Genomic DNA, 24,772 nt, shown 5'->3' on the forward strand with positions numbered 1-24,772 from the left:
GAGAAAAGATGCAATAACCTGGATGAGGGAACAATTCCCCATTAAAACTAACCCGTCAAACAAAAGCCAAACCACCCGGGTTGCTCTTAATTCTTGTGCCAGAGTCTGACTAAGGCAACTGAGCAAGGAGTGGCCCATCAGGCCACGGCTCCCGGAGCAGGAGCAAGGTGAGTCCTGGCAGCGGTGCGGGAACAGGCAGGCTGGCGCCATGCGACAGCAGCCTGGACACCGGGAGGTGGTCACCGATGGCCTGTGATGGTGTTCTGAAGATAACTGAGCTCTTTGGTTCACCCGTCTTCTCACAAGTGCCTTGTACACAGACCAAAAGCTGTTCCCACGTTTGGTGTTCCGAACCCTTTCTTCCCAGCATCGCTGTCAGCCATCTGCCGACCTGCATTCCCGCTCTGCGCCTTCACCCTCTCTTCTTGCGACCAGAGGAAATCCACTGAAAGTCAAGCTTCCCTTCTCAGATAAATTCCCAGGCTGGGAAGTCTGGATCCAGCACTGTGGGATCTGGCAACATTATCTGTCCTCGAGATCAGTTTGGTTTTGTGGGATTATTCCCCCACCTGCTTCTATCGGGATCCTTTTCAGCGTCCCCTCTACACCCTGTATCTTGCTTTGGTCTGCTCCGACTCTACAGATTTGCTGCTTCTTGGTATCAGCATGACTCTGATCCTCTCCCGTCCACTACAGGCCACCCCGTCCTCTCTTCTCTTCCAAACTCTCACGTATAATCCCTGCTCCTCCTCAGACTCCCCTCCCGGGTACCTTCACCATTTCTTCCCCTTTTGGCAGGGCTGGCTGCTCTTCCCTTTCTTTTTTAGATCCCACAGTAAGAAAGGTGAACAAACTGCATTTAAAACACAGCTAAAGGTAGTGATAAACGTTGGCCTTGCCTCCCTGGAGAGCAGGGACTGAGACACTGGGACAGGGCAGCGGCGGTGGGACGAGGTCAAGCACTGGGGCGTAAGAGCGGAAAATCGCAAGGAGAAGCAGGGAAGCAGAACAGCTTCTGCCTACAGCAAAAACAAGACTGCTGTGGGAACAGCAAGCCAGCTCCATCGCTCACAGCCCAAAAAGGGGTTCAGAAAATGCTCCATAAAGGTTTAAAACATCACTGAAGGACTGTCTCACTTCTTTCATGAGCACTAAGGGGGCCATTCAGTTTATCCAAGTTCCCACCTACATCCAAAAACACAACAGAAGGAAAACACAGAATCACAGAATGATTTGGGGTTGGAAGGGACCTCTGGAGATCACCCAGTCCAACCCCCTGCCAGAGCAGGGTCACCCAGAGCAGGTCCCACAGGAACGTGTCCAGGGGGGTTTGAATGTCTCCAGAGAAGGAGACTCCACCACCTCTCTGGGCAGCCTCTGCCAGGGCTCTGCCACCCGCACAGCAAAGAAGTTCCCCCTCATGTTTAGGTGGAACTTCCCATGTTCCAGTTTGTGCCCGTTCCCTCTTGTCCTGTCCCTGGGCACCACTGGAAAAAGACTGGCCCCATCCTCCTGACACCCACCCTTGAAGCATTTATAGGCGTTGATCAGATCCCCCCTCAGCCTTCTCTTCTCCAGGCTGAACAGACCCAAGTCCCTCAGCCTTTCCTCAGCAGAGAGGTGTTCCAGGCCCCTCGTCATCTTCATAGCCCTTTGCTGTACCCTCTCCAGCAGTTCCCTGTCCTTCTGGAACTGGGGAGCCCAGAACTGGTCCCAGTGCTCCAGATGGGGCCTCCCCAGGGCAGAGCAGAGGGGCAGGATGACCTCCCTCCACCTGTGGCCACGCTCTTCTTGATGCCCCCCAGGATGCCATTGGCCTTCTTGGCCACCAGGGCACATTGCTGGCTCCTGGGCATCCTGTTGTCCACCAGGATTCCCAGGTCTTTTCCTCAGAGCTGCTCTCCAGCAGGTCACCCCCAACCTGTACTGGTACAGGAGGTGATTCCTCCCCAGGTATGAAATCGTAACATTCATAATTTCCAACCATTTTTCCCCAAAGAAATCAGCCAGCCTCATCCTCCCCCTGCGTGCTAACGCTGCAGGACTGGCTTCCAGCCCACTTTTAATTAGGTTTTGCCACTAAATTAGTGAAAGAAAAAGTACAGTGCAGATGGCAAAGCTGCCCATACCTGTTTAACACTCCCATCTAAACTGCCTGCAGAGCTCTGCGACTCGGGCAACCTGCTCTCTCTAGGCGCCATGCCTTGGTTCATCCCCAGAGTCTCTTCAGGCGTGCTCTCGCCCCGCTCCCGGGCAGTCAGGATGTCGTGTTTCAGCCGGGCAATTTCTTCCAGTAACAACCGTTTTTCTTCATCGCTCTCTTTTAGCTGCTTTTCTAGCTCCTCCCTCTTCTTGTTGCTTTCTAGTAATTCAGAACTTGAAGGAGAAATAGTAAAGGAGAGAGATAACTACACACATCCAAGGGAAACCACCCTCCGAAGGGGAAAAACTCGGGGTATGAGAGTCCAGAGAAACACTCGAGGCAACACTCGAGTATCTCAGGAGGCTCCAAAGGGGACTTCATCATGGGTCTAGAAGTTCTGGGCAAGGGCCAGTCTCCCCTGGACACTGACCCACAAAAAAAATGCGTGTCCAAAGGGCCAGCTCTGAGTGATTCATAAGTTCAGTAACTGCTGGCCGTGGAAACCCTCGCACGGGGCCACGTGAGCAGGTCTGTGCTCACAAGCAGCACTCACACAGCACCTTGATGATCAGGCTCAGGTCTCCCGATCAGGCTGACTTATCTTATCCAAACTATGTGTCCTTATAAGCCACCTATATAACCTACCTGATCCTGGTTTCTCTGTATCTCAGTACCTAGTTCTCCAGGTAACTGAGCTGACAGGAACCATACTGGATTTCACCCAAGCTTTTACTGCTAATGGGAGGCTGGGCATGGATGCTCCAACTCCAAATTTGTATTGCTCTACTGAAAAAGGGGAGTCGGGGGACCTGCAGGAGCTTTATTTACAAGCCCCATGCCTGCTGACACCTGCCCCCCAGGGACAATCGAAGCCCACAGCAGGATGTGTATCATCACTTTGCCCCAGGGAGCCCAAGCCCACGATGGGAGCTCTTTGGGACCATGGACTCCAAGAGGAGAAGCCTCCTCCCTAAGGGCAGCTCTCATTTACGCCATTTGGAATCTGCAATAGCTACAGAAACAAAAAAGGTTTACTCCTGACTGATCATGATGTCACTAAGGAAAATGCTTATTCAGCAAAATCTCTATGGAGAGCTGATTCCACAGCAAGGAAGACACAAAGCTGCTGTGCCCGTTTTTGCCACAACCAGCACTACGGAGATTTTTTTTAAAAGACTAAAAAAATTAGTCAGCAAAGATAAGGAACAAAAAATACCACTGGTCTTGTTAAGGTTTACCAGAGCAGTTCTTGTTCATCTCTCAAGTTTTTGATTTGTTCTTCCAAAAACACTACTTTAGCCATCTGTTCTTCATAGGTCTTTTCATCTGCACACAGATCTTCACGTTTCTGCTCAAGTTTGTTAATCTGTTCTCTGTCTTGGAGATGTTCAGAGACCTGTAAGGTCAGAAAACACCACGACTCTGATTTTCTTTGGTCTCATGGAAACCTTTTGAGCAGTATAAGACAATCTGGGGATTCCAACGAGACACGGCTTGGGATTCTGTAGCTAAATTATTGTTGTTCTTCACCCTCGAGGATACACGTGCAAGTCCTTTTTTCTGCATTGGGAAGTAGCTGCGTGTAAACTATGCAATCAAATAAAGAATTGTGATTTGGTGATCCTTCTGTTGCCCATCTGTAGTTCTCAGGGCTTTATATCATGTGCCATACTTCTTTAGAACACTAGAAATCCTTGGAGAAACAGGAAGAGGACAAGGTTTGTATTCAGCTGTCTCACACACAGCATCCTCCGTCCAACCCAAACCAGCTTCCTACGGGTGGCTGCTCTCCGCTTCCAACGTCACCTAATGCCTTAACACAGCAACGGCAGACCCAAAACCTGAGACGTGACGAGAAGATGCCAAGAAAATAAAAGGGGCGAGCAGGGGAGGCAGGAGGAGTTGCACAAGGACACAGGGACTCCAGACGGGATGGGAACCAGAATCAACCTCGTCTAATACCCCCTGCCAAGCAGTGGGGAAACCAAATCCTTCAAAGAATGCTATTAGAAGTCCACTAAATGCCAGCAATTACTTTGATTCCTAAAGCTTTTTAACCAATTGCTCTCCCTGAGTGTATGTTACCGCTAATACTTCAATTCCAGGTCTTCTTACCTACTCCAAAATGAATTTAATTATATTTAAGCAATATGCACCAGCGGCTTCATTCTACCTCAGACACCAGAAGAACGGAGATCTATGTTTCTCACCTCTGTATCTAACAAAGCGTTATCTTTTTGTAGCTTCTCATGGGATACATTAACGAGACCCCTGTTTCCTGATGTTCTTTAGAAAGTCGGGAAATTATTACAAGGGGTCGTAAACCCTGATTTGGAGTCGGGCAACCCCTGGTGAGGAAACAACTGGGGTTAGTGGATGTAATACACCTCTAACTACGAGCTCAGAAAAAGCTTTCTCCTCTCAAATGTCCAAAACCCTCTTAAAAACAAGAAGAGAGTTCCAAACAAATGCAAAGAGCTCTTTGCATAGTTCATATTGCATCCGTTCGTTGCACATCATTAAAATCTACAAAAACAAAAATACTACCCAATCTACTCGCCCATTCTCTGGGCGACAAACACAAACACTGAACAACTTCAAATCTGACCTCCAAGTGTGTAACCGCCCACGAGAACCCCATGATTTCAAGCCAAGCTCCTTTCCAGCTCTCTGTTGGGAAAGGACTCGTCCCAATAGGCTCTATCAAAAGGGAATGAACCCACTTGCGAAGTCAGGAATCCCCCCAAACACAGGCAGAGTCCTCTATTTTAAAGTCTAACACAGGCCACTGGATTTCATCTCGTGATCCCTTTGATGGAAAAAATAGTGCTTTTAGGGAAAGCACCAGCCAACTGGTGGCTGAATTACAACCACACTTACAGGGATGTACGATTTTGATTAAAAAGTCCCTGGACCATGAGCAGATTGAACTATTGGGATGCAGAGGTTAAAGGGCGACTCTTCCTGTGTTCCCCATCGTCCCCCAAATCCTTTTCACGTGCATATTCACAGACTGACCTAGTCCCTTCCTAAACAGCTCTTTGGCAAGTCCTGGTCTGCAGCCCGAGCTTTTGCAGTGTGAGTTTGTTGCCTAAGAACACTACAGTCCTGTCCTCTAGATGCCACTGTTCCTTCAGCAAGACTCTTGTGTATGTGCAGCTGCGCCAACAGTCCAGGACTTCCATTGTTTTTTTACTTGCGTCCAAGGCAGTGATGTGGTTTAAGGCCTCTCAGAGTGCTAAAAAATGGGGTTTGTAATAGATGTAAACCCCCCCTTTGCCACTCTCCCTCGGGTCCCCCTTGTCTGTCTGATCCAGGCCACAGATCTGCAGCTCTCCTCAATTTTTACCCTAATTTTCAGCCCGTCCTGCCTCTGCGCCAGCCCTTGTGCAACTCTTCTGGCGTCACACGCTCTCTCTCCTCCATGGCCAACTGGAAGAGAGAGCATCAGCAACTCTCAAAGCAGAGATAAACCCACCAGACGTCTATCTAGCAGCTAAATCGCTTCAAGCGAAGTGTGTGAGGTCCTTAGGGCGTGTAATGGGATCCCAGCACACTGCTCATGCAGACTTCTCTGACTCCTAGGCGTCCTGACTTCTTATCGTGCCATATTCTGTTGGGCAGAGTTGAGTTGGGCAGAGAGAAACCCGATGAACTTCAATAAAGGCAAGTGCAGGGTGCTGCACCTGGGGAGGAATAACCCCCCCAAACCAGTACAGGTTGGGGGGGACCTGCTGGAGAGCAGCTCTGAGGAAAAAGACCTGGGAGTCCTGGTGGACAACAGGATGCCCACGAGCCAGCAATGTGCCCCGGTGGCCAAGAAGGCCAACGGTCTCCTGGGGGGCGTCAGGAAGAGTGTGACCAGCAGGTGGAGGGAGGTCATCCTGCCCCTCTGCTCTGCCCTGGGGAGGCCCCATCTGGAGCACTGGGACCAGTTCTGGACTCCCCAGTTCCAGAAGGACAGGGAACTGCTGGAGAGGGGACAGCAGAGGGCTATGAAGATGCTGAGGGGCCTGGAGCATCTCTCTTAGGAGGAAAGGCTGAGGGACTTGGGTCTGTTTAGTCTGGAGAAGAGAAGACTGAGGGGGGATCTGATCAACACCTCTAAATACTTCAAGGGTGGGTGTCAGGAGGATGGGGCCAGTCTTTTTCCAGTGGTGCCCAGGGACAGGACAAGAGGGAACGGGCACAAACTGGAACATGGGAAGTTCCATCTAAACATGAGGAGGAACTTCTTTGCTGTGAGGGTGGCAGAGCCCTGGCAGAGGCTGCCCAGAGAGGTGGTGGAGTCTCCTTCTCTGGAGACATTCAAACCCCACCGGACACGTTCCTGTGGGACCTGCTCTGGGTGACCCTGCTCTGGCAGGGGGTTGGACTGGGTGATCTCCAGAGGTCCCTTCCAACTCCGTATCATTCTGTGATTCTGTGATATTCTGGTTAAGAAAGAAAACTACTGATATTAAAGGGGGCCCGTGTTAGCAGTTTCCATGATGTAACCGTGATGCCGGTCTGCAGGGAGGTCTTGGCTCAAACGTACGAGTTCCCTGCCGTGTTGTGACACCAAGAGGTGAAGGCTCCTAATCACGAGCCTTATCATCACAAATAACTCTGCAATACCCAGGTCTGAAAGTTTCCACTCTGCCTCTAGAGAAAGGGGCTTTGGCTACAAAATTTGAATTACTGTTTTTAGACACACTGAAAGGAAAAATAAATTAGAGACAGTTCGATTAAAGCAGATGGATTTAAAACCATCTGCCAAAGAAGCTTTGGAACTGGATGGACTAGAGAAATGTACCTGGGGGGCAACTGGGGATGTTTTATGGAGTCATCCAAAGGCAACCACCTTCCTGCAGGGAGTCCTGCTGCAGGAGCTTTACGTACCTGGCTGCCCAAAACCTTCCTCTCAGCCTTCAGATCTTCTCGTAACAGCTCAAGCTCAGATGCAAGCTGTTTTCTCCGTTCTCTCCGCTCTCCCAGCTGACTTCCCAACTTCTCTATTGTTTCCTGACAGGTTTCCAGCATCTGGAACAAGCAAAAATAAGGGTCACTTCTACAGCATCATTTATTCTAGTAAAAGAAAACGTGTCTCTTAGAAAACAAGGGTAGGAAAAATTGTTCTGAGGAGTTGCCAGGAGGATTCCTGCACCTGATACCCAGGGCTGGCTGGGCATCTCTGAAGGCCTGGAGCCTCCACCAGAGTCACAATACCTTGGGAAGGTCCTTGTCCCACCTGCAATAAGTTCTGTCTGGCTTATACACCCAGCAGATCCAATTGTCTGGTGGCAAGTAAATCGACAGCAAAGTCAGCCCCAAACCAGCTGGGAAACAGCCCTGTAAACCTACCTACACATACCTGGGTTTCACCCAGCCTTAAACAAGAGCCAAGCGCCTTTACGGGTGCAAACCCTTCTCCCCCTGCTGAAGGCAGGACAGTATCATAAGAGATGAGCTATCGGGGAGATAATACTGGTTGCTTTCCTCCAAAGACATCCAGGTGATGGGCCACAAATTTTCAGGAGATGGTGACAAAGAGCATCCACGGGAGATGCTCATTTAATACCTTTCTAAACAAAACAATCTCTTTCCCAAGGGAAACCTCTTACCTCTTGCATCTCCTGTGCTCCAGCCGACGCCAGCTCTTCCCCACTCATCTCCGTTTTGTTCTTCTGCACTTCAAGTAACTCTGTCTCTAAACTTGTGATCTTAACACAGACAAACCACAAGTTACAACCAAACCAGAACTCACCACTAGTACTAAACGCACAACTACTACTACGTTGCTCCTTGTGCTGCTCTTACAGAGCAAGCCCCATGTTTGGAAGCGAGGAGCAGGAGGGGACGTTGGAGAGCCGCCAGCGTGGGCTCACTCCAGCTCATGTCTTTCATCCCGCGGCTTCCAAGGGCGAAGGAGCCATCCAAGGCCACGGCGGAAAATAAAGAACCCTGCTCCACAAAAGGAGAGAAACCACCCAGACATATGGTGGGAATTCAAGGCCTCCGCAGCTTGTGGGCCTTCTACACGCTGCTCTCCCAACACGGAGGACCCCACGAGACCCCCATTTATTTTGGGGGCCATCTCCTTCCCCTGCTGCAGCGTCCACTCCCCCGCAGCTGATCTCATCCAAGCAGATGTTGGACCTGGTCCACCAGGACTTCTCCTGGTCCCTCCAGTGCCCGAAGGAGGTTGTAACCACCCCCCCACAAGGCTCTAAGGACTCTCGACTCGAGCCAGCAAAACACCAGCCTCTGAGCTTCTCCTGGCAGGGAAGAATTTGTCTGGACAAGTTCTGACTCTGCATTTGTACCAGCCCCCCCCCCCGCCCTGCAAGGAGTCTTCTCCCCTCGTGGGGGATCTCCTGGGAGTCCTGCAGTTTTAAAGGGCTTAAAGGAGCTGGGACCAGTCCAGCTTCTCCTCCCGATTACGGTTCCTGCAGACCCTTTTGCAAAATCCGAGCCTTGGCACCCGCAGCCGCCCTGCTCCGCCACCAGCCAGCAGGCAACCAGCAGCCTTTCCTCCCAGCTCCTCCGCTCCAAAGAAAGCCTGGGCTGCTGAGACTGGGCTGTCGCCGAATGAGGCGAGTGGGGACACTGGGAGGAGGTGAAGTCCAGCCGCAGATGAAATCCAGCTTCATCTGCCACAGCATCCACCAGCAACATCCCTGGCTCCACTCAGAGACGAGGGCACGGTGGAGCACGCCAGATGCCTTTCACCCGGCTTTAATTTGCACTTATTTGGAGATGATTTTTCATTCCTTTCCAAATGAGAAGCCAAAACCGAAGAAGTGCCAAGTCTCTGCCAGCCCCAGTCCATTTAAAGTGCTTACAAAGCAGCAGGGCAAAGCCCAGGAGCTCTGCCTTCACCGACAGGCTGCGGGCACAAGGTGGCTCTCTTGAAGCTCCCAGCAGGGAACGGTCTCCGACAGAGAACGCTGCCGAGATACTGGTTTTTAGGACAGATGATGTTGCCCAACTCAGATGTCAAAAGCAAATCGGTGGGGTGAAACACCCAGGCCTCCTACAGAAGAGCTAAGGGGGAATAAACCCTCCTTTTGCATGATGAGATGATAGTTTGGGGTTCAACAAGACTTTGGGGCTCTGGAAGGGGTCTCAAAGGCGAAACACGCCTCCCCACCCCCAGCCAACCTCTGATCATGAAGGTGAGACCGCTATGCATTTCCGTCGTTTTGCTTATTTTTCCTCCAAAGGCATTTAAGTTCCACACGTCAGTCCCGTGCCAAGGGCAGAACAATGCTCACATTGTATCCCAGTGCCCCCGTTCTGAGTCAGTGGCCTAATCAGCCAATATTTTTGTAGGCGTGCCAAACCAGAACAGAATTCCAGGTCCCTCTCACATGGGGCAGCCTGGCAGACACCCAGCAGCGCCGCTTTCCCCAGGGCTCCAGGGCACCTGCCCCCATCACCTCCACAGCACCCAAAAGCCCCTTGGAGATATAGGGTGCAGCTCTCCATCAGCACAGACACTGGACCCAACCAAGGGTTAACCCGCCTCCTTCCTCCTCCACCCCACAGCTTACCCCCTGTGCCTCTCTTCTGTCCCTTTTCCAGCGACAGCGGCTGCCCAGCTCATGCCAGCGATGTGCCTTCCATCTCCCTGGCTACCTGGTGCTCCCCCAGCATCCGCCCCCCGAGCGGCGTTCCCAGGGATCCGTTTAACAACGCACTGAGCAAAGAAGGGGTTTCTCCAAACCTAAAATGCCTTATGTTTGATTTGTGGAGGGTTGTGTTTATTCTCCCGCAGTGAGAAAGTGAGAAACATTTTTGTGTGTGCTGAACAAACCCCGATTTAAACAAAAGCACGGTCACGGTGGACAGACCTTTTGCCATTCCCATCACAGAGCCTGCCCTGGGCTCCTCCGCTACACGCTTAGAACCACGATGTCTGCTGGAATCCTTCATTAAGATATTTGAACATGCCTTCAGTCTGTGGCACTATATTTGGAGACTTCTCCCTAACAGCCAGAGGCTACTGACAAGTAATTCATCTTTTCTTCCTTTGAATAATTCAACTTGGAGATGTGTCACATGGGATGTGCCTTCACACTTGCACTATCTCCTACATCATGTTTTAACACAACAGCAAGCGTATGGACAGGCTGAGAGAGTTGGGGGGTTCAGCCTGGAGAAGAGAAGGCTCCGGGGAGACCTTAGAGCCCCTTCCAGTCCCTAAAGGGGCTCCAGGAAAGCTGGGGAGGGACTCTGGATCAGGGAGGGGAGCCATAGGAGGAGGGGGAAGGGTTTGACACTGAAAGAGGGGAGATGGAGATGAGATGTGGGGAAGAACTTCTTTGCTGTGAGGGTGGTGAGAGCCTGGCCCAGGTTGCCCAGAGAAGCTGTGGCTGCCCCATCCCTGGAGGGGTTCAGGGCCAGGTTGGAGGGGGCTTGGAGCAACCTGGTGTGGTGGGAGGTGTCCCTGCCCAGGGCAGGGGGTGGCACTGGATGGGCTTTAAGGTCCCTTCCAACCCAAACCATTCTATGATTCTATGTCCAAGCACCACTCTCTCCTGACTGAAGACCTGTGTGTGCCCGCCCTTAACACCTTAGAAATCCAAGGTCCTCTGCAGACCAGTCCTGCTGCCTGGTCCAGGACCACAATCACTACAGAGAGCATCTCGGAACCACAGAGAGAGGGGAGAGGACAGCTCTCCAAAGGAAGGAAGCAGCAGGGCTTCAGCCAAAGGAAAAGACCTCCTCAGCCAGGCTTTTGAGGAGAAGCCCACCTACCCATCTAGCAAGACCAGCTTCTGGCCTCCTCTCTGGCTTTAAATTCTTCAGCTGCCCCGTCTGTAAGGGATCAACCCCCGGCAGCGATGCTGCAAATGGCATTTTCCCAGGGGCAAGCAGTGACAAACCAGTCAGCAAGCGCAGGTGCTCCTCATGGAGCTACTTTCAGAGGGATGGAGAGTCCATCCAGCAAATTAAGGCTAAAGACCACTCTGACAAAGGCAGCATCAGGCTGAGAAGCTTCAGCAATAACAATCCTCACTCAAAACGTGGATGGAGATGGCTCTGCAGGAGCTGCAAGGAGGCCTCTAGTGTTGCCATGGTTCTAGTAAACCAAGATAATCAACATGGTGTTTCATGTCTGCAATCTTCCCGAGGTTCCCCATCACATGCAAATGAGCAGAAATAACAAAGACTTTCTATCAATCTCCTGAAGTCAAAGGATGATCTGAATGGGCTTGTCCTATTGATAGGAAAAGATCCACCTTGCCCTCGGTTGAGGGTGCCCAAAATCGAGTAGGACAGAGTTAAGGAAGAGACTGGTGAGATCACGTCTTGATCAAGGCTGAGCGGAGCTTCTCCAGATGGATCAGCTCTTCAAAAAGGTGTGTCCAGCCATGTCTGCCCCATCCAACAGCAGAGACAGCAGGTGATGACAGAACTCACTGTCCCCTCAATTTTGTTATTTTCAGCAGGGATGTCCCCAGGAAGTGCAGGTCCTGCCCCTCCACGCCCTGAAGTGCCTCAGTGTTTGCTACACGGGCTGATGGGTCTCCGAGATGCTCAGAGAAGAGCCAAAAGTGTGATCTTGTGTCATCAGCACACTTAACTGGTGGCCTTTCCTGGGATCAGTGAGCATCAGTGTCCCACACTGACCACTTCCAGATGTCAGACAGGTCTGGAGGAGGGTTCAGGACTCAAGTCAAAGCCTGGACTTCTGTCATGTCCATGTTAAGGGACAACTCATGGGCTTCAGGAAAACCTCTTGCCTCTCTTCCAAGCCTCAAGAGGACTGGAGGTTTCCTGGAACTTGCTTTTCAGCAGGAACCATGGCCTGAAGAAGCAACTGTCCAACGTGGAAAAGCAGTTCCTGCAGGAGACAGACCCTGAACTCCACCAGGAGCACCGATGCCATCGAGGACAACCTCTCGGGGAAAAGAAGAGCTTTTCAGCTCCAGAGGTTCAGAACAAATAGCTCCAGAGGAAAAAAGGGGCAACTTGAATTTGAAACAAAAAGGCTTTGCTTCAGCTGAGCCAAGAATCGGAAGGGCGCGCAACCCAGACGCACAGAAAGGCTGCACAGGGAGGGTGGATGCTAATTAACGTTAGCTAATTAACTCTGCTTGCCCAGGCACCGAGGAGGGGGGACAGAAGCTGGAAAAGACAATGTTGCTGTAACACTGGGGGAACCTGCACCTCCAAGCAAGTGCCATTTACTCACTGCTGGATTTTTTTCCCTCCTTTTCCCTCTTTCCTGAACCTGGCAGATTTTGCTAGTCGTATTTCTTGTCAAACTAAACAAAGCAGCATGCAGGTTTAGGTCAAACATCATTTTATTTTACCAATCAATATATGGAGAGAAAAGCAGCTAGAATTAAACAAAACCAACCCGTATTTCTTCCATTCCTTACTTACTTTCTGGTGAAGTCCCTCCTCCTCACTCTCAAACTGCTCCTTCTCCTGCCTGGTGTGGATCTGCGTCTCTCCCAGAATGGATTCCAGCTCTTCATTGCGCTCGACCAAGTCCTCGTGCTCCTGCTCCAGTTTCTGGAGCTTGTGAAGGAGCTGTGAATTCCTGCCCTCGATGTTTTCAATCACCTCTCGGCACCTACGCACCAAAGACGGACATCACCAAGGGTAGAAACGCACTGACACGCATCCCAACTGCTTACCACTGGTGAGGAAGAGCCAACGTGGTTTTCGCTATGGAATATTTCTGTCCTGCTAATTTCAAGACAAAAATGACCCGTTCCTGCTCTTATTTAGGTGGCGATGCATGGGAATCAGTGGTGGTGGGCTCTACACAAGTAATAGCGAAGGTCTGGGGAGAAAAGCGGTCAGGCACGACGATGCCAACAGCTGAGAAGCAATGGGAGATACAGCTGCTTGAGGTTGGGCATTTAAAGGGATACAAAAAGAGATAAAAGGATGGGAGATTAGATGCCTTCTCCTCCTTGAACCTTCCAGAAGAGGCGCAGCAGCAGCAGCTTCCTGAGCAGGCCACGGGAGAAAAAAGCTTCAACTTCCCTTAGAAATCCCAGTTTACATGTTTAAGTCTGAAAGCCAAGTGGTCTCGGTGCACCCCTGGGCAGCAACCAAATCCACAGGAATCTTCCCAGCAACAAAACAATTTTGAAACCAATGCTTTTGTGTGCCGAGAGCCACAAAATCTCAACCCTATTCTTTTAGAAAAGCAACAAGGTGGAGAAAGTGCCAGAAAACAGGCCGCATTCTCGATACCAAGGGCTACAGACCCACTCGGGACTGCATCACCTCCAAACTCTCTCATCTGGGAGCAGAGAAACAAAGCTGGTACCCAAGAGTATTTTAAAGAGCCCGATGCACTCTGCAAGACAGAATACCCGCAAGCAGAGCGTTGGATAACCATGAAAATACAACAGGTGAAGAAGGATTTCTAGATCACTCACCTTTTATGAAGCGTTTCACCACTCTGATACCTGTCATCTTGATCTGAGCCAGCTTTGCCTGAGGCATGGTCTCCTTCAACCCTCCCTTCATCCTTTGTGCCCTGGCACTGAAGAGAAAACAAAAAGTTGGCGCATAATTAAGACCGAAATCTTACCACAACGTGGCTCCAAAGCTACCTGGGTCTCTCATAAATAACCAAGACAACCAGAAAACATGAACTACATCTGCTGGATTGTTGGGCTAAGGCCAATTGGATGAGGTTCAACAAGGCCAAGTGCCGGGTCCTGCATTTCGGTCACAACAACCCCAGGCAATGCTACAGGCTTGGGGAAGAGCGGCTGGAAAGCTGCCCAGCAGAAAAGGACCTGGGGGTGTTGGTGGACAGCCGGCTGAACATGAGCCAGCAGTGTGCCCAGGTGGCCAAGAAGGCCAACGGCATCCTGGCTTGTATCAGGAACAGCGTGGCCAGCAGGAGTAGGGAAGTGATGGTGCCTCTGTACTGGGCACTAGTGAGGCCTCGAGGGCTGTGTTCAGTTCTGGGCCCCTCACTGCAGGAAGGACATTGAGCTGCTGGAGCGTGTCCAGAGGAGAGCCACCAAGCTGGGGAGGGGTCTAGAGAACAAGTCACACGAGGAGAGGCTGAGGGAACTGGGCATGTTTAGTTTGGAGAAGAGGAGGCTGAGGGGGGACCTCATTGCCCTCTACAACTCCCTGAAAGGAGGGTGTAGAGAGGTGGGTGTTGGCCTCTTCTCCCAAGGGAATAATGACAGGACCAGAGGGAATGGTCTGAAGTTGCAGAAGGGGAGGTTTAGATTAGATGCTGGGAAGAATTACTTTACTGAGAGAGTGGTCAGGCACTGGAACAGCCTGCCCCAGGGAGGTGGTGGAGTCGCCATCCCTGGAGGTATTTAAGAAGCGTGTAGATGTGGCACTTCAGGGCATGGTCTGGTGGCCGAGATTGTGGGGATCTTTTGTGTGTGTGTGGTTGGACTCGGTGATCTCAGAGGTCCTTTCCAACCGTGAAGATTCTGTGATTCTGTGCTGCTCTGCCTGCATGAGATAATCCAGCAGCCAAAACCTCCCCCAAGACGTGTGAAAATAGGAAGGCACCAGTGGGTGTTAGCTTACACCAACAGACATCCGTGTACTCGTCATGCCCAGCACAAGTCCTACGTCACCCCTGCACAGGGCACACTCCCACATACGTAGAAAGGAGAACACAAGCGTTTCCCCCACAAGCCGTGCATGTTCATTTCTGGCATTATGAAACGCAAATTGAGCCAATTTGCTCAATTTGGCTTCTAGAACGGCAAACAAAAATCCCTTGGGAATACCTGCAGCGAGCATGTGGCTACTTCTTCAGTGTCGGCCGGCGCAGGCAATGGAGGTCCTTGCTTCTCACTCTTCTGATACTCACAGATCTCCTCTTTGAGCTGTTCAACCTTCAAAAGGAAAACACTTCCTTTTATCTTTGGTGAACGTTCATCTTGCTAGTCTGAGAATGAAGATTCCCCTCAAACTTGTCGTAGATAAACCGCAGATTTATTAATATTAACTATTTGGCTTGAGGGATTGGTTGAGATCATGTGGCTGCTCCAGGTGGCCCCAGACTATTTAGAGAGGTACAGAGCAGTAGAAGAGGAAATGCCATCCTGCAATTAAAGGGTAAGTGATTTTTCTTCATTTATTTCAATTACTGATCACGCACATGTTGTACAATCCCTTTTACCGAACGGGATCGAGTGCAGAGGGGGAGACAGATGACAGGTCACAGCCACCGGGTCCCGCAGGGTCAATGCTCCAGCTGGTGGAGCACAGGGGCAGGGACCAGGTCAGTGGCCCACAGACCACCAAGCCAGAGCCCACTGGCCACCCCGCTCCTCACCCTGCTGGCCACAGCTCCCAGGCAGAAAAACACACTTCAGGGTGCAGAACTTCTGTGCCTTGTAATAACGTACACTTTCAGCTTCTACAAATTAAAAAAATGTGGGTTTCTAACTTCTATGCCAACAGTTAAACCTCGTTCCTAAGGAGTAAAGGTAATTTGCTTTTAGCTTAACAACGGGGTTGGTTGGAAGCGATCTCAGTCTGGCTGCCCTTTCTTTCTGTACAGAGAAAGCAATACCTTACATGTATCTCTATATTTCTTGTGTGTAGATATTCCCTTTTTTATACATATATAAACGATATACATACACACGCGTGTATGTATACACAGTGACTGAAAAAAGCAGTGTCCCAAAGAAAATAAAATGTTATTTGAAATTTAAAAAATGTAAACCGAGGAACATGAACTAAATAATTTTTTTTCAGACCCAGAATCAGACTGTTCTGTAAATACAAGGTGTGAGATTACAGATCTTAGACACTTGGACACTACGCTATGGAAGAACCAACAACTTTTTTTAAACACAAGGAACAGAATTACATGCTAAAATTTTTAAATCCTCAAATGTGAATAAATTGTATTCAAGAAATCAAGTCTTCGACATTACTGTAAAGAGATGGGCGTGGTATTCTCAGAGATACTTATATTAATTTAAAAAAAACTCATTTTAATACGAGAGACCTGCAAGACAGCTGCTGAGCTACCTGTGCTGGGATGGAATCAGTAATCACAGGCTGCTGGCACTAATTAGCGTCTCTGAAGGGCTGATATAAGGAGCTTGAGAGTTAAGAACAGAAACAGAATTCGTGCCAAGTGACACATTTTAATGGGAAATAGATTTCCGTATTAATTCACTATTGGCAAACTCGGTAAGGAACTATCTTCTTGACAAAGATTATTGCATTTAGAGAATCCTAAATTTAATCAACAGTAACATAATACAAAGCATTTAACGAATAATAACGTAATAGTAATTCTCTTCAGAAAGGCCACACAAAATGAAAAGGAAGAAGTTTATCTTCTCCTGAGCAAATCAACAGCCGCACCAAAGAGGCTGAGAGGTATCAAAACATGAGCATCAATTAAAAATTGTTTAAAAAATAGCCAGTTTAAGGTTTTAGAATAAACGTATTCACTGTTTTTAGTAAGAGTCCCCAAGTAAAGGTAGAAATGTTGCTTACTCTGTTTACCCACTTGATTTTGCACAAACATTGGCTGATCCTGTAGCTGGACACAGAAAAATCAGTGATTTCAGCGCCTTCAGGGCTGCAAGCCCCAAAGCACACGCTCGGTTTGAACACGTAGAGCCCCCTCTGTGTTTGGTGAACTATCAAACTGCTCTTGCACCGAATGGTGCTGGAAGACCTGAATTTTTTTCAGGGCTGCAGCAACAGAAGCTGCTTTACAACACTCTGAGTTGTCTGAGTAGAGAATGGCTGGAGAGCAGCCCTGAGGAGAAGGGTTTGGGGGTGTTGGTGGACAAGAAGCCGTGAGCCGGCAGCGTGCACTGGCAGCCCAGAAAGCCCCCCGCATCCTGGGCTGCATCCCCAGCAGCGTGGCCAGCAGGGCGACGGGGGGGATTCTGCCCCTCTGCTCCACTCTGGGGAGATCCCCTCCCAGGGCTGCCTCCAGCTCTGGGGCCACCAACATCAGAAGGACATGGACCTGTTGGAGCGGGGCCAGAGGAGGCCACGGAGATGCTGGGAGGGCTGGAGCCCCTCTGCTGTGAGGACAGGCTGAGAGAGTTGGGGGGGTTCAGCCTGGAGAAGAGAAGGCTCTGGGGAGACCTTAGAGCCCCTTCCAGTCCCTAAAGGGGCTCCAGGAAAGCTGGGGAGGGACTCTGGATCAGGGAGGGGAGCCATAGGAGGAGGGGGAAGGGTTTGACACTGAAAGAGGGGAGATGGAGATGAGATGTGGGGAAGAACTTCTTTGCTGTGAGGGTGGTGAGAGCCTGGCCCAGGTTGCCCAGAGAAGCTGTGGCTGCCCCATCCCTGGAGGGGTTCAAGGCCAGGTTGGAGGGGGCTTGGAGCAACCTGGTCTGGTGGGAGGTGTCCCTGCCCAGGGCAGGGGGTGGCACTGGATGGGCTTTAAGGTCCCTTCCAACCCAAACCATTCTGTGATTCTATTTATTCTGCCTGTTTCCTAAATTTTATTACTCCATGAGCCACGGAACATCAGAACTGCAGCTCTGGAAAGACTCGCTATGGACAAGAGAGGAGCAACAGAGACAGGGCAGGTTCAGAAGTAGAATTGAAGGTCAGGAGCCAGCCCAGGAGTGTCAGCCACACAGAGGGTCGTTGGTGCCACGGCAGAGCAGGAGATGGGTACTCACCAGATCCAGGAACGCTTTTCTTTCCAAGTCGAGTGTTTGGACCCGTGCTCGCAGTGCCAGAATTTCCTTGTCCAGTCTGCTGTTGTGCTCCATGGCCTCCTGTAGCTCCGTCCTGTCTGTACGGAACAGAACGAACTGGTCACCAGCACCAGTTTAGCCCTTGGCAAAGCTCACAGGGGGGCTATGACACGAATAAGGTTTCCGAAATTGCATTGCCCTCGTGCCCAGGTGGACGCGTGCGACAGCACAGAGGGAGTCTGGGAACACATTCTCCTACTCAAACAGCAGAGGTTTCTGTTTCTGGAGATCCAGATTCAGCAGCAGTGCCATGTTCATTACAGCAGCACAGCCGTCTCTCCAGAGTTACACTCCAGGGACTCAGTTTGCCTCTAGACCATGGAAAATGCCTCACTTCGGGTATTTGGGTATGGGTTTCACAGTTAGGAAAAGTTCTGAAAAAACCAACCAACCACATTTCTTATTTTCATCATAAAATTCATCATTTGCTGCAAGCAGAAACGCAACCCCAGTTAATGTATCAGTGCTGTGCTAGAATTAATATTTATGAAATGGACAGTACTGTAAAAATCACGGTTGTATACCAGCCCTCCAAGTCTAAATCCATAAACACATGGAGCCATCACACCAGTTAAACGCAGACTATCTAGCATTTCAAGTGCCAGAAATAGGAAAAGATGTTTGTCACTAGGAGCACACAGTCAGAAACGTGTCTGAGTATACACCGGTGTCCTACATCTCAGTAAAACTAGCGAGAAGGCAGTTTTCCTTACAGAAAAGGTGAACAAAGATTTTCCCCTTTTCAGCTTAACGCTGGGCACGGGAAATTTCAGCTTAAATTTGACTTTTATTCAGGCAAAAATAAAAACATACCGTCTCTCTTGGTCCCAATCTGGCAAAAAAAAAAACACCCCACAACCCCAAGCCCCTGTTTCAAACAAGGATTTTGATACTGGATTTTTAGGTTTGTAATTTCAAATAAAAGGCAAGGAAAATCTTCTACCAAAGGGTTCATTTTGCTGAAGAGCCCGTTTACCACCGCAGAAAGCCGCGATAAAATTCTGGATCTTCTCTGCTTGCAGATAGCACGACTTACCACTCTCTGTCCATTCTCTCCCTGCTTCTTCCCGGCTCTCAGGCGCTCGCGGGGCCGAGCAGGAGGCTGATCCTACAAGGATAATAGAGTTTTGTGGCAGTCCATTTGGATCCTTCAGAACACCAAACTCTGCAACATCTTTAATGCAGTTGAAGGAAAACTAAAGAAAAAAAGAATTAAAGCAGCAGGCAGCGAGGCACACCATTTAAAATCTCTAATCACCATCACCAAAGTCCCAATTACTGGGCTCCAAACTGGCCAGAAGCAATCTTGTATTTTCTTTTCAATGTCAGCAAGCAGCTGCAAGTTATCACCGAGCCAAAATACACCATTTAAGTGGAGTTTTACTAAAGATCAGAGATTTCAGTTTAGGTTTTTATTAGAAAATCAATGTATTTATAGAGCAGATGGCTCTGAGGCTCCTCGGGGGAAGCCATGCGGATACACATCATCAGGGACGGTCACTAAGATGTTATAACGCTCATTTTGCACACTGAGACTCGCAGCATAATAAACCCCACAGACAGAACAAGCATTAAACCCTTACTCACGGTTTGGAAAGCCTTATATTCGTTTGATACTTAAGGAGCCCATAAGACACGGATTTCCCCAGCAGGCTGCGATGCCCCGAGAGGAGGCGCGGGATGCAGCCCGGCCGTGGCGTGGAGCGGCAGCACTGACCGGAGGCTGCAGCACTTCGCCTGCTCCCTCCCCAGGGACGCGTGTGATCAATCGATACCCACAGCAGAGCGCTCCTTTCCCTGCCTTTGATTAAAAGGCTGCAAATGATGGGTTTGGGGGCTGGCTGAAAGGTTTAGCTCGGTCTGAGCTCTGTGCAGCGTCAGGACCTGCGATTCGCACATAATCCGTGCTCAGGTGGCGCCGGTGTCCTTAAGGGAGCTGGTCTCTGCAGAGGCACGGAATCACAGAATCTTCACGGTTGGAAAGGACCTCTGAGATCACCGAGTCCAACCACACACACGCAAAAGATCCCCACAATCTCGGCCACCAGACCATGCCCTGAAGTGCCACATCTACACGCTTCTTAAATACTGCCAGGGATGGCGACTCCACCACCTCCCTGGGCAGGCTGTTCCAGTGCCCGACCACCCTCTCAGGAAAGTAATTCTTCCCAGCATCTAATCTAAACCTCCACTGCCCCAACTTCAGACCATTTCCCCTGGTCCTGTCGTGATTCCCTTGGGAGAAGAGGCCAACACCCACCTCTCTACACCCTCCTTTCAGGTAGCTGTAGAGGGCAATGAGGTCCCCCCTCAGCCTCCTCTTCTCCAAACTAAACATGCCCAGTTCCCTCAGCCTCTCCTCGTGTGACTTGTTCTCCAGACCCCTCACCACCTTGGTGGCTCTCCTCTGGACACGCTCCAGCAGCTCAATGTCCTTCCTGGAGTGAGGGGCCCAGAACTGGACACAGCACTCGAGGTGAGGCCTCACCAGTGCCCAGTACAGAGGCACCATCACTGCCCGGCTCCTGCTGGCCACGCTGTTCCTGATACAAGCCAGGATGCCGTTGGCCTTCTTGGCCACCTGGGCACACTGCTGGCTCATGTTCAGCCGGCTGTCCACCAACACCCCCAGGTCCTTTTCTGCTGGGCAGCTTTCCAGACGCTCTTCCCCAAGCCTGTAGCGTTGCCTGGGGTTGTTGTGACCGAAATGCAGGACTTGGCACTTGGTCATATTGAACCTCATCCCATTGGCCTTGGTCCACCAATCCAACCTGTCCAGGTCCCTCTGTAGAGCCTTCCTACCCTCAAGCAGATCAAAACTCCCACTTAGTTTGGTGTCGTCTGCGAACTTATTGAAGGTGCGCATGGGGCAGGAACGTGTTATCTCATCACAGTTTGCTGTTCTCCACTGAAATTCCACGTCACAGATTTTGGGACAATGTAAGTAATCCAGAGAAAAAGTATCCAGGAACCAGAGTTTTGCTCAGGGAATCTCCTGTAGGAGGTCGCAGTGAAGCGCCTGGGTTTTAGCACCCTCCAGCAGGAGCTTTATCAAGTAGTTTGATTTCCCTCCAGAAAACTGTTTATTTTTACAGTCAGTATTTTTTAAAAAAAAATAATACTTGAGAGCTTGTCAACAACCGTTATTTCAATAAGGAGGTTAAGCAAATACTGGCAGTGATAAGAATCCAACCAGTCACTTCAGGACTGCTGATAAGCTCTAGTTATGAGCATAACAAGGATATCCCTCATAACAAGGGAGCATCCCGAACAGAGCACCTGAAGAACCTCGAGGTGAGTGCCCCAGCTGGGCTAGCACTCCGTACATGGTATTTTAGCTACTGTTTCTGGACCAAATCATCATTTCCTCTCCATCCCCTCCTAGGGCACGAATTCCTCCCCAATATGAGCCAGGGAGAAGTCAGTCAAGACACCGCTTCTGTAATCGCAGATGAGTTAACCCCATGTCTCAGCTTTCCCCACTCAGAGTTAATTGATTTGTGACTGTTAATGACTGCATTCAGATCTCCAAAGCACCAGGCTAACATCTGACACTAATTTTTCCACATTACACGCGACGAGGAGCCCAACTCCAGCTCCCCTGGGTGAGAAGTCCGAGGCAGACACCAACGAGGGGTGGGCTAAGTGCAGGTAGTCATTAGGAGTGGCCACAAGAGAAGCACTTGCCTATTTTGCTCTGCTCCAGCTCCTCCGCCAACCTCTGGATCTCTTCCTGGGCCATCAGCAGGCTCTGTGTGGCCTCAACCAGATCTCGTTCAACTCTCGCACGTGATGCTTGTTCCCTCTCCAGCTCTTCCCTGTAGAACTGAAGCACAAGGGCTAAATGTTCCAACAGAAATGAGAAAACTCTTCCGGTGACGTGACCAAAGAAAGTCCCCCCTCCGCTCTACTGACCCGCCACAACAAGGGTGGCAACGCAACCAGAAAGCAGGTGAGCTCAGGGAAGCCACCGCAGAGGCAGAAGACAGACACGCAGTGGATAACCCTCTTTGTCACATTCACACACCAAACAGCAGGTGCTGAACAGCACGTGGTGGCTCTTTCCCTACACAAGGCTCTGGTTTTCCCTCCCTGAGACAATGCCATTAATCAAGATACATTTTCAAACACATAATATGAGTGTTTTCCAAGCAGAGGGCTCCACCACACACCGTGGGAGTTTGCTCCAAGGACAAGTCGATTCTGCAAGCGTGTGGTCCCGTGGCTGTGGTCAGAGCTGGCCCCAAGCCAGCCTGGCCCCGCCAACCTCCTCTGCCTGTCTGCGCTTGATCCTGGGGTGCAGGAGAAGACTAAAAGAGCTATTTCTCATCACCTTGACTTTGATCCACTCATCGCCCCTGCCATTTCTTTGACACATCACTCCAGGCGAGCGAGTGTTTACAAGCCGGCCCCAACCCAAAGCCGGTGAGATGTCACCCCTGGCTCTCAGCAGAAGCGATTAACTCACACGTGGCACCAGGCTGATGTGCACAGCCTGAAGTCCAGAGCTCACTCGCATCTCGTCAGCTAAAAACAATGAAAAAACCCCACAGTGTGCTCAAGAACAGACCCACCGCTTGAAATCTCAGCGATGGGCCAGGTCATCAGCAAGAAAACATGGAAATGCATTACCTTACTCATTGTCTCTCCAGGAAGCTGCGTGGATTCATGCTGCTGTTGGAGTTCATCTTCTAACGTCGGGTGAATGTGATCAAACTCATCCTGGCACAGAAAGAGATTTTAATAAATGAGCACCACCAGAACAGACCACCACATATCCATAGACACCATGTGTAAGATTTTCAGTTTCAACCTATCTTGTTCAGAAGGGGGTCTGTAATCATACCTTATATTTAAAAAGAATGTTTCAACCAGAGTTATCGCAAATCCTTGTGAAAATCCCTCAGTTGTCTCAGCTGCTACTGGGAACTCTGCGGATTCACTACCTTTTTTTGGTTTCTTTAAACCTGTGATCTCTTGGCATCTTCCTCTTAGACCCTTCGGGCTCAGCTTTGCCCAGAGAAATGTATTTGGTGCTGAGTGTGCTTGACTCACTTTATCAGAGTAACGCGGGGTCACTTCCCCACATCCCTCTCTCTTGAACCGCTTATGGAGTCACCAGACTCCTGCTCCCCCGTAGCCTGTGCACAGGAACCAGCACCAAGGATTTGCTAATGCTCAGGAGGCTGTTTGTCATTCATATTTTACACCTCGGCTCTAGAGAGGTGACCGTGCTTGCACACACAGAGCTCAGAAAGTGTTTCCCCACGGATATACCAGAGACGACTACACAAAGACGCACGTTTGTACCCTGGCTTTTTGCATTAGGGAGGATGCAGCAAAAAAATCAATTCTGCTTGAGCAGTCCAGCTAAAAGCTGCATTCATTCCTGTAACGGACAGGAACGTATCTGGACCTTCGGTCTAAGAGTGAAACAAGAACGTAACAGGTCATTTGAGAATAAGAAAGGCTACACGTTCCAGTAAACAGAGTAACAAGAGCAATTAACCTATTAACCTGTAACACTGCTGTGGCTCTAATGATTCTGTAAAACAAGTGCGATGCTACCCCAAACAATGGGGCACTTAAGCAACAGTTTCTAGTTCACAGGCACAGACAGCAATGACATCATCTGGGGAGAATAAACAGTCCACTTCTGAGAAACTGTTTTCCTGGAAAATAGACCTCCAGTATGTCTTTCACCTGGTTTTAACAACACAGAAAGGTGCCCAGTATAAGAACCGCAAAGACGTTGCGTTTGATTACCAACGAGAAGCATTAAACTTTTAATGTGTTTTGATCATGTAAGAACGCATTTTCCTTTAATAAGTCTCATTCCTCTGAACAGCTGCATGTAAAGTGGGTAAAAATCAGGTATTTACAGCCCTGTCGACCTGCTAGGGGACTCCGGCACCAGGTACCAGGAGGAATTCAAGTGAACTCCACATTGTTCTTCACACACAGACAACCCAACGTTATCTCCATGTTGCCTCGGCTCCGTCCTTCACCCAGCCCAGCTGCACCAGCGCTCTCTCCATCTTCACCCAGCAGCCAGGACCAGTCTCGTTACAGAAACACGTTCATCACAGGGTCGTTACAAAGAACAGTCCCGAGAGGGGAGTGCTAGGAGTCAGCAGCACCCTCAGAAGGACAAGCTCTGTGCAAGAGGGTTTGGATCCAGCGCTAGACTTGCAGGCAACTGCGTCCTTCGTTTGCCCTGGCCCCACTTCCCTCGCTCAGCCGCGGCTCTGAGGGAAGAGCAAATCCAATCACAGCTGGAAAATGTTTGGGAGCAGATGTGGTTAGTTGGCATTTCTGGTAATTGAAAGGTTATTTCTCTCCTTTTTGACTATAGTGGACTTTCTATCACACTGCGTCGCAGGAAAAAGGGTGTATTTGCAGAAAACATTTGTACCAAATGGCAGGGATTCACGGGTAGATTATTCAGGATTTGTAGAGAGATGTTTTCTATCCAAGAGCAGGAAACAGCACGTCAGGGAAGCTTCTCTGCCTCAGTGCAAACAGATTCCTTGATCCCAAGGTGGATATTTACACCCAAAGGTGTCATTGTACCACGGGTGAATCCTGAGTGACACCCAGCCCTACAGCAGTTGGGCAGACAAGGGCTCTCCAGCCAGAAAAGGATGCTCTTGAGGTCAGTAAAATCCCAAGTGGCACAGAAACAGGCAGATAAAAAGGCAATTGTTCACTGCCTCTTAATACAAGAGCTGGAGAGCATCAAACAGAGCCAGGAGACGGTAGGCTGAGACAAAGGAACTTCACGTGACAGTAGCTTGAACTGTGGAAGTCCTCACTACATGATGATGATGATGATGATGATGATATTAAGAAAACTGCAATGGGTTTAACAAACAAACAAATTCATGGAAGATAAAAATCAATCAAGGATTCCTAGACCCAACGACAGCACCTCTGGGTC

At 49.9% G+C, this 24,772-nt stretch overlaps 1 protein-coding gene across 1 annotated transcript in view; it reads right to left on the reverse strand.

The window, feature by feature from the left end:
* CCDC30 (coiled-coil domain containing 30) overlaps positions 1 to 24,772 on the reverse strand; it is a 44,381-nt gene that overhangs the window by 11,551 nt on the left and 8,058 nt on the right. Inside the window, exons 5-15 of the mRNA XM_074161431.1 lie at positions 22,470 to 22,554; positions 22,301 to 22,359; positions 21,520 to 21,658; positions 17,755 to 17,870; positions 14,869 to 14,976; positions 13,534 to 13,640; positions 12,521 to 12,713; positions 7,747 to 7,845; positions 7,025 to 7,165; positions 3,382 to 3,539; positions 2,130 to 2,376 (exon numbers count right to left, since the gene is read on the reverse strand). Of these exons, the coding sequence (XP_074017532.1) occupies positions 2,130 to 2,376; positions 3,382 to 3,539; positions 7,025 to 7,165; positions 7,747 to 7,845; positions 12,521 to 12,713; positions 13,534 to 13,640; positions 14,869 to 14,976; positions 17,755 to 17,870; positions 21,520 to 21,658; positions 22,301 to 22,359; positions 22,470 to 22,554 (1,452 nt within the window). The remainder of the gene's footprint in view (positions 1 to 2,129; positions 2,377 to 3,381; positions 3,540 to 7,024; positions 7,166 to 7,746; positions 7,846 to 12,520; positions 12,714 to 13,533; positions 13,641 to 14,868; positions 14,977 to 17,754; positions 17,871 to 21,519; positions 21,659 to 22,300; positions 22,360 to 22,469; positions 22,555 to 24,772) is intronic.

The sequence above is a fragment of the Numenius arquata genome, chromosome 20 (assembly GCF_964106895.1).
Source record: "Numenius arquata chromosome 20, bNumArq3.hap1.1, whole genome shotgun sequence".
Taxonomy (NCBI): Eukaryota; Metazoa; Chordata; class Aves; order Charadriiformes; family Scolopacidae; genus Numenius; species Numenius arquata.